The sequence below is a fragment of the Phragmites australis genome, chromosome 16, assembly GCF_958298935.1.
Source record: "Phragmites australis chromosome 16, lpPhrAust1.1, whole genome shotgun sequence".
Taxonomy (NCBI): domain Eukaryota; kingdom Viridiplantae; phylum Streptophyta; class Magnoliopsida; order Poales; family Poaceae; genus Phragmites; species Phragmites australis.
Genome location: NC_084936.1, coordinates 6,689,276 through 6,700,351, shown reverse-complemented (window position 1 = coordinate 6,700,351; position 11,076 = coordinate 6,689,276). Strand labels below are relative to the sequence as shown.

At 42.1% G+C, this 11,076-nt stretch overlaps 1 protein-coding gene and 1 pseudogene across 10 annotated transcripts; one reads left to right on the top strand and one right to left on the bottom strand.

The window, feature by feature from the left end:
- Positions 1-4,499: 4,499 nt before the first annotated feature.
- LOC133895022 (putative F-box/LRR-repeat protein 23) lies at positions 4,500-6,003 on the top strand (annotated as a pseudogene).
- A 984-nt stretch (positions 6,004-6,987) lies between these two features.
- Positions 6,988-10,687, bottom strand: LOC133894723 (peptidyl-prolyl cis-trans isomerase CYP18-2-like). Of its 10 annotated transcripts, none has more exons than XR_009905502.1 (9): positions 10,112-10,687; positions 9,901-10,009; positions 9,706-9,821; positions 9,535-9,596; positions 9,048-9,181; positions 8,328-8,412; positions 8,095-8,224; positions 7,442-8,009; positions 6,988-7,286 (listed from the first exon to the last, which is right to left on the bottom strand). XR_009905502.1 is itself a non-coding variant. In XM_062334882.1 (8 exons), the coding sequence occupies exons 2-7, from the start codon at positions 9,923-9,925 to the stop codon at positions 8,134-8,136; spliced, it is 456 nt and encodes a 151-aa protein (XP_062190866.1). In that variant the 5' UTR covers positions 9,926-10,009; positions 10,112-10,687; the 3' UTR covers positions 6,988-7,286; positions 8,095-8,133. The 10 variants fall into 10 exon arrangements, 2 of the variants coding, with proteins under 2 accessions (XP_062190866.1, XP_062190867.1); XR_009905498.1 differs by having other exon boundaries at positions 7,442-7,566; positions 7,706-8,167; XR_009905497.1 differs by having other exon boundaries at positions 8,095-8,167.
- Between the last annotated feature and the right edge of the window lie 389 nt (positions 10,688-11,076).

The following is an 11,076-nucleotide window of genomic DNA, read 5'->3' as shown; positions in this document are numbered from 1 at the left end:
ATATCTTAGTATATAGCAAAGGTATGGAAGAACATAAATCTCATCTGAAGTTTATCCTGGACATTCTGAGAAGAGAACATTTATATGCAAAGATGAACAAGTGCACTTTTGCCCAACCACAGGTGGAATATCTGGGGCACATCATCAATAGCAGTGGTGTTTCTACCGACCCCAAGAAGATCCAGGATGTTCTTCAATGGCCAAAACCAGGAAATGTATCTCAGCTAAAAGGGTTTCTTGGCTTAACAGGATACTACAGGCGATTTGTTAAAGAATATGGTAAGATATGCAGACCCCTTTTTGATTTGTTGAAGAAGGATGCTTTTGAATGGAAAGAAGTACACACTGAAACATTTGAAAGGCTGAAGAGGGTAATGACTTCTTGTCCAGTTCTTGCCTTACCAGATTTCTCTCAACCCTTTGTGTTAGAGACAGATGCAAGTGGTACTGGTTTGGGTGCTGTTTTGATGCAGTCTAACAGACCCATAGCATATCTTAGTAAGACATTGAGTGCAAGAGCAATGGCTCGATCAGTTTATGAGAAAGAAGCAATGGCAATCATTGAATCCCTTAAGAAATGGAGGAACTATCTATTGGAAAATCCTATTATCATTAGAACTGACCAAGAAAGTCTAAAATACATATCCACACGGAGGTTGACTGAGAGCATTCAACACAAATTGCTGCTTAAACTAATAGAGTATGATTATAAAGTGGAGTATAGGAGAGGAAAAGAGAACCTTGCTGCTGATGCTTTATCCAGGAAAAAGCTGAAAATTATTTAATCATGTAGTTCGTAGTTATAGAACCCTGGTTCGTAGTTCCTCTATTTCTCCCAAATTCTTCCATCCTTATCACAAATTTCTCCCAAATTCTTGTCAGATCCTTCCGGGTCCTGACACTAGGGATGCAGTGCCGGCGGCGGGGTGGCGAGGCTGCCGAGGTAGAGGAACTCAGGAGAGGAGGAGCGGTAGAGGATCCGACGGTGGTCGCGACGGTGGCGGAGTTGGAGAGGATGGCGGAGGATGGCGGCGATGCTGAGCTGAGGCGGCGATGGGATCAGGAGGATTCGAGCAAAGCAAACTTCCAGAGACTGCAGTGGCGGCGCTGCGATCGAGAGGATCATCCGACGGCTCACGACGCTGCACCCTTTGATCTGATGGCAGGCGACTATGATGATGACGTGGCTCAATCTGGGATGAGTTTTCTTACACGTTCTAGGTTCTAGAGATGTGGCCTTGGTATAGTTAGAGTTTTCATATGTTCATTTAATAGACCTAATTTTACTTGATCGAGGGTTCCAATGAGATGCGGCAGGCAACCTTCATTGAATCTTTCCTCTGTTATCAGAGCACAAATTTACAAAACTGAAGTCTTTCATTTATCAGTCATACAATCTTTTTTGTATATGTAGTCAGTCCTTTCTTTGTTTTTTTGGTCTTTCTTAGAACCTTTTGGTTTCCTTTTTTATTTATCATTCTTTTATTTATAGGTTTCGGCCAATTTTAGCATTTTGTTCATTCTATAGGAATTCTTTGTATCTGATTTTTCTACTAAAGACAGGGACAATGTTGGGTTGATTTGTTCATTATGTGTTGTGTTTAAGATCAAGACTCAACTTTATGCTTGGCTGGTATTTCTCTATTCTGATTTGAGAAAGGCATGGACAGAATAATCTCCACACAAAGTAAAGTGAAAGGAGCTAGACAAATAATCTCCCTGATGTGAGGTTTTTTGCTGCTGCATTAGCCGGTCTGATGGACCATGTCATTTTCTTATTCTTGTACCGAAACTTGTACCGAAATAACATTAAATGATACAGTGTTAAACACATCCTAATTATGTCATTTTCTTGCTGAACTTAGAAGAGGAAGGTCCCAAGTGTGAAGTAGACGAAGTCACCGCAAGCAAAGCGGTTCAGGTCACCAATAACACCAATGGTCGTGAAGTCACCTGGGATAAAGATAATGTTATCACCAAGAGTTGGGTCCCCATCTACATCACTGGCAAGGTCCCCATCACCAATCCAGATATCTCCCTCTAGCAGTAAGTATTGTAATTTGCTACTTCTATTTTGTCATAAACGTGTATCATTTGTGCAATAGCTTCCATGTCACTGTCTTTAAAAAATATTCCATTTTATATTAGGATCTTCACGTCAAAATAGAAGACGGAAACTTACATCTGAGATATGGACTGAATTTGAGCCTATATATGATGGCCAGACTCTTGTGGAAGCTAAGTGCATTCATTGCAGCAGAATATTCAAAGCAAATCAAGATTTTGGCACAAGTGGTTGTCGTAGGCATCTAAACAGTTGTGAGGGAAAATCCAGATTGGATCATATGCTTACCCAAATGAATTATAATAATCTGTCCTTGCATGGTGCTCTAAAGAACTGAAAATTTGACCAAGATGTATCTCGACAAGAACTGATTAAGTTGATTATCGTACATGAATTGCCATTCAGTTTACTTGATTATGCAAAATTTAGAAGCTTTGTTGCTAGCCTAAATCCTTGGTTCACACTAGTTTCTAGAACTACCATCAAGGCTGATTGCATTGATGCATATGAGGAAGGGAAGTGATGAGGACATCCCCAACAGCACTCATTCTCTTGGTCATGGGGTGGACTTGGTTGACGCTACAAGTCTCACTCAAACTATTGATGCCAATACTACACACAAAGGTCCTATGACAAGAGCTCGATTGAAACAAATGCAACAGGAGGTGAATCTGTTCCTTATTGATTGCAATCATACTTTTAGTGAGAATTGTTTACTGCCTAATGAGAATACATTGCTTGTTTTCTCATGTTTGAATCACATGCCACATGGGAGAACAAGTATGAGCTGGACAGGTGTGGTGATGCTACTATCCAGAATTGCTTGGTTGTGCATTTGATGACGATATCGCTACCATGGACACGACCACCTCCTCAACCAGTCCAACCACCTCCTCGACCAGTCTGACCACCTCCTCGACCAGTCAGGCCGACCAATGCTGGTGAGTTCCTTGACAAGTCGGGCTTCGCCTTTGACTACTCAGGAACCCGATAAGGCAAGACTACTCTAGAACCCGACAAGGCGAGGCGAGTTGGTCCTACATGACTTCTTTTGGACCACACCAATTTGGTTGGTTTGTATGTTAAGTTTGAAAACAATTAGAGTCTTTCAGCCTTTTATGAAGCAAACTGCACATGAGCTGTTGTTTTTATTATTTGGCTAAGTCCAGCACATGTAGAGCTAAGGGCAGGGGTTGCCCTCACTATATATACCCACATGTAACCTCCCTTCTAGGGTTTACCACGAATTTGAACCAACAGCCCCCATTTCTTGTCTCTAAGGTTTGAGTGTGCAACAGCCACCCCCTTGGAGATTGAGATATTTGCTAGTTATAGCTATTGTTCTTGTGTATTTCTTTGGATTTGCAGCTGCAACAGCGTCTACTTCCCGTGGTCAAGTAGACAAAGACCAAATTGTGTGGTTGGGCGAATTCATTTGTCACAGGTTGCTGCTCAAGCAGCGGTTGGTGCCATCGGTTCGTCAGGTTGCACAGATCAAGTTATCCCCACGATCCTACGACAAGAAGATCAGGCAACCCTCCCGCATCATCTGGTATCAGGGCTTCAGTTCACTTGGTAGGATCATTTATCTTAGTCACTTGATTTACTTTCCTGTCCCATACCCTAAAATCCATTTCTTCTCAATTTCGTTTCAGGATTGTTTGTTTTGTTTTTCTTTTTCTTTTTCTCGAGTAGATCATCTAGTACTAGTTCAGTTCAACCTTTGTTTATTGTCCTAGAATTCCATGAGAGGAATTTATTTGTGCGACCGTAGTTCCACACAAAGTTTTCATCTTTTGACCCTACTTCGACACAAACTCTACCATTTCTTCCTAAAGGGCGAAGGATCATGACACTATAATGCTGCTCGCCAACAAGTTTCATGCAGCTTTCAAGTAATATCCATTTCACAACTGCTATTTCCTAGTTACCAATCAGCCGGCTGTTTTCGCAGTAGTTATCCGTCATTTTAGTGAGATCTTCGCTTCCTGTTTGCTTTGTACATTGAACCCATTCCCCTTTTCATTTCTCAGCAGTAGCCACCAGATATTTTCTTTTTAGGGAAACAGTCCTTTATAAAAGATCACGGTTCACATCATCAAAACGTGTTTAAATATTTGTGGTTGTTTCAGTCTAAATTATTCGATGCCCCTAGGTTATTCTAATCAAGTTGTACGATCTTGTGTTGTGAATAAGGTTCTTATGTTGGGATGGCACAAGCTAATATGATCGATTCTTGCAAAACTAGCGCTACATGTGGTGGTTTCAACATATCAATCTAGGTTTGATCTAAAATATCTCAAGTATTACAACTTTCCTGGTTATCGCGGATGGCCTTGTGTTTTTAATTGGCATACAAAGTCTTCATGCTTGTTAGAACGACTGTATCACCCAAACTTTTATTTTTCACCATTTTTAGGTACCACTTTGCACAATGGATGTAGACCCAAACCCCTTGGCAGAGTCACCTGTGAGGGATTGGTCTGAGCTCCCACTCGACGCCCTCTCCTCAATCTTCATGAAGCTTGGGACCATTGAGATCCTGATGGGCGCAGGCCTTGTGTGCCACTCATGGTTGGCGGCTGCAAAGGCACCTGAACTTTGGCGTTTCGTGGACATGGCACGCCACAAGTTGTTTTCTCAAAGGGCATAGATACCATGTGTGCCACGGCAAAAGTGGCTATTGATCGCTCTGAGGGACGGATGGAATCATTCTGGGCTCAGAAGTTTGTTACTTATGAACTCTTGGATTACATTGCGAGCAGGTATTGTTCTTGACATGCTAAATTTCAGTTCTTGGATTGAAGAAATTGACCTTTGAATCTTTAATCATTTTACTCTACCTTTGCTCGATATCAGTTTTTATTAATGCAGTACTTCCAATATTTATCCCCACTGAGTATATCATTTTCGATCATTTACATTCCCATTATCATACATGATGCCTATGAATCTCCCATAAGTAACCGGACTGCAATTTTATTGTGCGTTCTCGCATGTACCCTGTTATATACTTATATTTGTCCAATTCCGACACTAAATTGCACATTTATCTGACCAAACATGAATTGCATATTGATTCCCACCAACTACATGGGACTTTGGCCCGACCAAAGTTTGATTACCTGATTCACAGCACGCCATGTCAAATTGGTTGAATGCGTGTATTCCGCCAAAAAAAGGACAATAGGATGACATATGGAGGGTTCTACAGGCAATACATTCACTAATTATCATATTAATGAAAAAAACGAGTTATGGAGATCAAAGTGAGCAAGCAGGGTGGTTTATTATTTGTGTGCTTTTAAAGTAGGTCATCTACATCCAAATAAGTTCGGTATCTGTGGTTGCTTCCATGCTTCACCTACTTTAAAACGCACCTTATGTGATTTAAAATATCTGCAACTTCTTAGTCTTTTCAGCTAATTCTTCTGGTACTTGCTATTGCCCGGTTCATTTGATCCCCTGTCGTTTGTGTACTTATCTCTGTATGGCCAATTCTTTTGAAAAGCATTCGACTCATTGCATGCGTGTATTTTTCGGAAACATTGGTTAAGCTGGCAGATAAATGTCCACTTCTAGAGGAGATAGAGTGCTCATTACCAAACCGCCAGCGGAGTTTTTCAGATACGTTGGCCATGTGCGCCCACAGCTGAAGCGTCTAAGAATCCATATTGAGGAGTTGTATGATTCTGATCAGATCAGTCAGGCGTGAGATGGAGATGGAATATCGTCAACAGTATGAAGACGAAGACGAGGAACCTGAGGAATCACACGAGGATTGGGAGGCGAGGCAGAATAGGGATGCCTTTGCCATCGCAGAAAGCTTGCACGAGCTCCGTGTTCTTCAGATGGCAGGCAACAACCTGACCAACAAAGGGGTCTACGCCATCCTCGAGGGCTGCCCCCACCTCGAGTGCCTCGACGTCTCCGAGTGACCGTGTGAGAGGAGTTTCGAAGTTCAGACTAAAGAGTTCTTGAAAGAAAAGATATGTGAACCACCTCTTGGTAGAGCCGCAGGCGTACAACACCAGCCACTAGGGTTCATTCGGCGTTTTGAGTGTGTACCCACAGCGTTCCACGTGACATGGTGGCCAAGCAGCTCGCACCGGCTGCCCAACGCCGCAGCCATTGCCATGTCTAAGGTTTCGATTGCCATTGCGTTGGCTTTCAGCAATGCTTATTTTCTAAATATGGATAAACTAATTCGTTAAGAATCTTTACTGGGATATAACAGCATAATTCCACAGCATAGCACACATAATACCCCGATATGCAATCCTATGTCTATTTCAAATGTTGGCTGAGGTATTATTTCTAACGAGTTAATTAAAAAGATAGAAATAATTGTGTAAACATATTATATTCTTCTTTTTCGATCCTCGCAAAAACAAAGTTCTTTTTCAAGAGAACATATCACTTATCGCGTGTCAGTTCCTATCAAATTTCCTTTCTGGTGGTCGGCCATCAGTTTCCGCAAAAATGGTCAGACACATGACACATCTACTTAGGTCGGAGCAGGTGTGTGGTCAAACTTTGGACATGTATGGATTTTCTTCAAAATTCAAATATGTTTATATTTAATCAGGTGTTCGATATGAAAACCTTTTGACCATATTGAGCAAAATTATATCCAAATTGAATGTTATGTCTTTCTTAATAATTCAATAGTTCAAAAATATTGTACAAAAAAATTAAAAATACTATTTCAGAAAAATCTCGTATAGAGGTTGGACATGTCATTACAAATTGTTGGATGAGGTATGAGTCTGGCAACTGTTTGTGCTATGTCTTCAAAAATTATTGTTAGGCAAAAAGTGGTCGCTTGGGATATTTCGTGTTGTTTAACTGGGTTTAGTAAATTGTTGCATTCAGTCTTTTAAAATGTTAAGTGTGTATGAAAAGAACAATATAAATCCAAATCACAAGAAATAAATTATATAGAATTGAAAGGAAATAAAGGATATAAAAGAGAGCTGCCCTAGTAGGACATGGCCTGGCTGACCATTTTTCCACATAAACGAACGGTCAAAAAAGCTGGCACAGCATCGGCCGCATCGTCTCAGAAAAACCCTCCCGACTTTAACTACGCAAAGATTGCAAGAAGCAACGGCGCGGCTGCTCCAAACCCTCCCGGCGAAGTTGCTAGGAGCCGAAGATGCCGCCACCGGCAGCGAAGGTAACTAGATTTAGGATCGCCTCCTTTCGTTCCCCGCCAGCACTGCAGATGGATTGTTTATCCTCAGTGAGTGATCATACCATCAAAATTACATATAATTTTGTTGTTTCACTCTAAATTATATAATGGTCCTGAATTTCCTTAATTACTTAACCTTGTATTGTGAAAAAAAATGTTATCATGGACTAGTTACGTACCTATACGTTGCAACGGAAGCCGAATATTTTCATACTACAATATTTGTCGTCATTGGCTTAACGAGCCCCACAACATTTGAAAATTTAGATGTAGAACTTCCATAAACAATTATGATTGAATCAACCTTGGATAGAAATCAATGAATAACATTAATTGACAATGTAACATTTTTCATATACACTGGGCGAGAAGGGTTTCTATATCGACGTACAAAAGATCAAAGAAAATTCTAAATAAGCTCGAACTGAATGATGAATACATACTCAGTCAAGTAAGGAAGATGGAGGCTTCCAAAGATTGAAGAGGGAAACCATACAAAGTAGCAATTCTCGCTTCACTGAATTAAGCCATTAATACATACCAAAGACTAAGATATTCAATTTGCAGCATCTTGATTATTATTGCCAATAAAGAAACGAACAAGCAGCAGTCCTGGGAAGAACCAACGCAGCGTACTAAAAACCCAAAAGAGAGCTATTATGTTTGTAAATCTTTATAAGCATACATCTTTGCATGCAGGACACTATCATGTACATGAGGAAAAAAAGAATGGAAGTCCAGCTCATTCTGCAGATTACACCAACCAAAATAATTAGGACAAGAACACAAGAACACCTAGTCATCAGTGGCAGCAATTGACAAGAATTATCACCTCAAATTCCTTCTCACACTCCGGCCTGCCACCAGTCACTTACCAACAAGAGGTGGCGCCAGCACCATCGAAGCTGCAAAGCCATTGCCATGCAATTACATGTATAGAAACTCCTAATGTAAGCTATACGCTGCAAAGCCATTGCCATACAATTAAACCCTTCGTTGATGAGAAATCAGATGCAAGATATACGGTGCGATATGTACAACTATAGGATATAGTTGAAATATTGCCTATCATTTTTGTCGGTCTGCACACTTCCAAGGCACTTAACAATTTCCATTCCTCTGCATACCCTCCCAAAAATTGTATGCTTTCCTGGAACATTACAATCATGCTAACCGTATGAAATGCAAGCATAATGAGATGGTGGAAAAATCCAACATGAGTTTTATCTATCATGCCAAATTCAGATGTGAGCAAATTTTGAGTATTGACATTGAGACACAAAACCTCCTATGGTTGAATATATCAGACAAAGACAGGTGCAAGAAATAATAGCACAGTTATGCAATCATTATAATCCCTGAACTGTGTGTATTAGGCACAACATGATAACATAATGATAAAAACGGAAACACCAATATTTATCAATGTTTAAACAGGTACATAAAGAGCACTTCAAACACCAATGTGACTTGGGTCTTCGTAGTCCTTCAGATTAAATAAGCAAATACAATATATGGCCAATTAACTCAATTCCAATCAATTCTATTAGAAAGGACAAAAATATTCAAATATCAGTTTTACAGCTCATGTGCCCATAGCACCAATAGACGTCTACTTAATCGACATGTTTTCAGGTGGCAATCAGAAAATCCATTGATGAATCAACCTATGGAATGAATTTCAACTTTCCAGTGAAAAAGGTCGACAAAATTCAAAGAAAGTAGACAAGCAAAAAGCATAGATGTACAATGGTGGTACCAATGATCCAAAGTGCCTAGCCTTACCATCAAGTGACTGACAAGGTGCAAGAGTTATGAAGAACTGGCTTCCATTAGTATTTGGACCAGCGTTTGCCATGGACAGAATTCCAGCCCCAGTGTGCTTCAACTCTGGCTTTATTTCATCCTCAAACTTTGCTCTACAAAGACAGCAACAGCGGCAAGTGAACCAATCTTAGCCAGAATCCCAACCAAAGAGCAAGAATGGCACAAACAACTTCATCTTACAACCGGCCCTAGAAAAAAAGGGTCTTACAGCCGGTGTAACAAATTAGCTTATCCCCAAATAAGACAGCATACAGCAGGCCAAAACAGTGGTAACATGGCCACCAAAATGGTGCACAAAGAGAGCAGCTAATCTTTCCCAACACAATGCTTAAGACCCATATATGGTATACATCTATTGGTGTTGTAAGCTACCATTTATTCCACTTCAGTGACAATGTAATTGTCGATTCGAGAATAAAGCAAGGGCAGTGGACAGATTGCTCACCCATAGATGGACTCGCCACCTCTGCCGGTTCCAGTAGGATCCCCACCTTGCACGATGAAATCCTAAACAAGCACAAGAACATCATCCACTCATTAAGTAACCTCACTGGATTCGGATCAGACAACACAAGCAAGGAGAACTTGAGAAGCGAAAGGATAAAAAAAGAGAGACCTTGATGATCCGGTGAAAGATGACGTTGTCGTAGTAACCGCAGCGTGCCAGCTCGACGAAGTTCCGGCAGGTCTTGGGCGTGTGCTTGTAGCACATCTGCCGATCGAATAGAGCACCTACATGTACATTTGCGCGTCCTAGTGAAACAAAAACAACTACATGTACAGAAACTCCGGCCTGCCACCAGTCACTTACCAACAAGAGGTGGCACCAGCACCATTGAAGCAAACTAACCCCTTGCCATGGCGGCGACGGCGGCGCAGTCCAGAAACTCCTCGAAGTAGCTCAACGCGAGCTGCCGGAGCTGCATGCGTGCGAGTTTGGAGAGGAGAGCAGTTCTCCGATCACATTGTGAATCGAAAGGAAAAATATGGGGTGCTGCAGATTGCGAGACAGCTTAGCGTACCTAAGATGCGGTGGTGTCCCTCGACGCGGTGGGTGCGGCGCGGCGGTGACGGCAGTGGCGACGCGAGAGGAAGCTGAGGAGACAGCGGTGCATGGCAGTGATGCACGGATCGTGGAGTGGAAGAAGGGGGCAGAGGGGACGGCGGTGACGCCGAACTTCCTTACCCCATCGCCGACCGGGCATTCCCTCCCTCGCCGTCGGCCTGGCGTCGTCTTCTACGTCTCCAAGAGCACACTTGTGGCGTGATTTCACTAATATATCTGTTCATGGATCCAGTGAGAAGAGTGGCAGATCTGGGCTATATGGATTCCGCCAACTGCCAGATCTGGACTATATGGATCGGCGGCGAGATCTGGGCGGTGGCTGGGTTGGCAGGCGGGTCGACGGCGAGGGATCCCGCTAGGACCTCGAGCTCCACACTGAGGCGGCACACCGACGGGTCCCGATCCCTGGGGGCGACGAGGAGGAGGACGAGAATCTTCAGGGAAGGACGAGAAGCTTCGAGGAAGGCTAGGGTTACAGCGTGGTAATGATGACGTGTCCCGTGCATTTATGATGGAAATGGGCCAGTTGTGGGCTGACTGAGCGGACGAAATTCAATACTCCTCCTCATTACAAATATAGATCGTTTCAGCCTTCTCAACTATTCTTTAAATATAAGTTATTTTTAAATTTTTATGTTTTTTTTTGTCCTATTTTATCCTTGTTAAATAAATGCTACCACTCTCACAAATAAATGAGTTATCTTTTTCAATACAAAATAAATGAAGGGCAACAAAGTCATTTGATCTACTTTCTTAATCCTTGTGCACAAGTCTAAAACAACCTATATTTGCAATTGGAGGGAGTATCATATACTACGCGTGGAAGAAACGGCGAGCTCTCAGCGTGCTTGGTTCCTGTGCTGCCAGCTCCACCTGCTGTCAGGAGGGCCCCGATGCCAGTGCTATCACCAGCAAACGCTC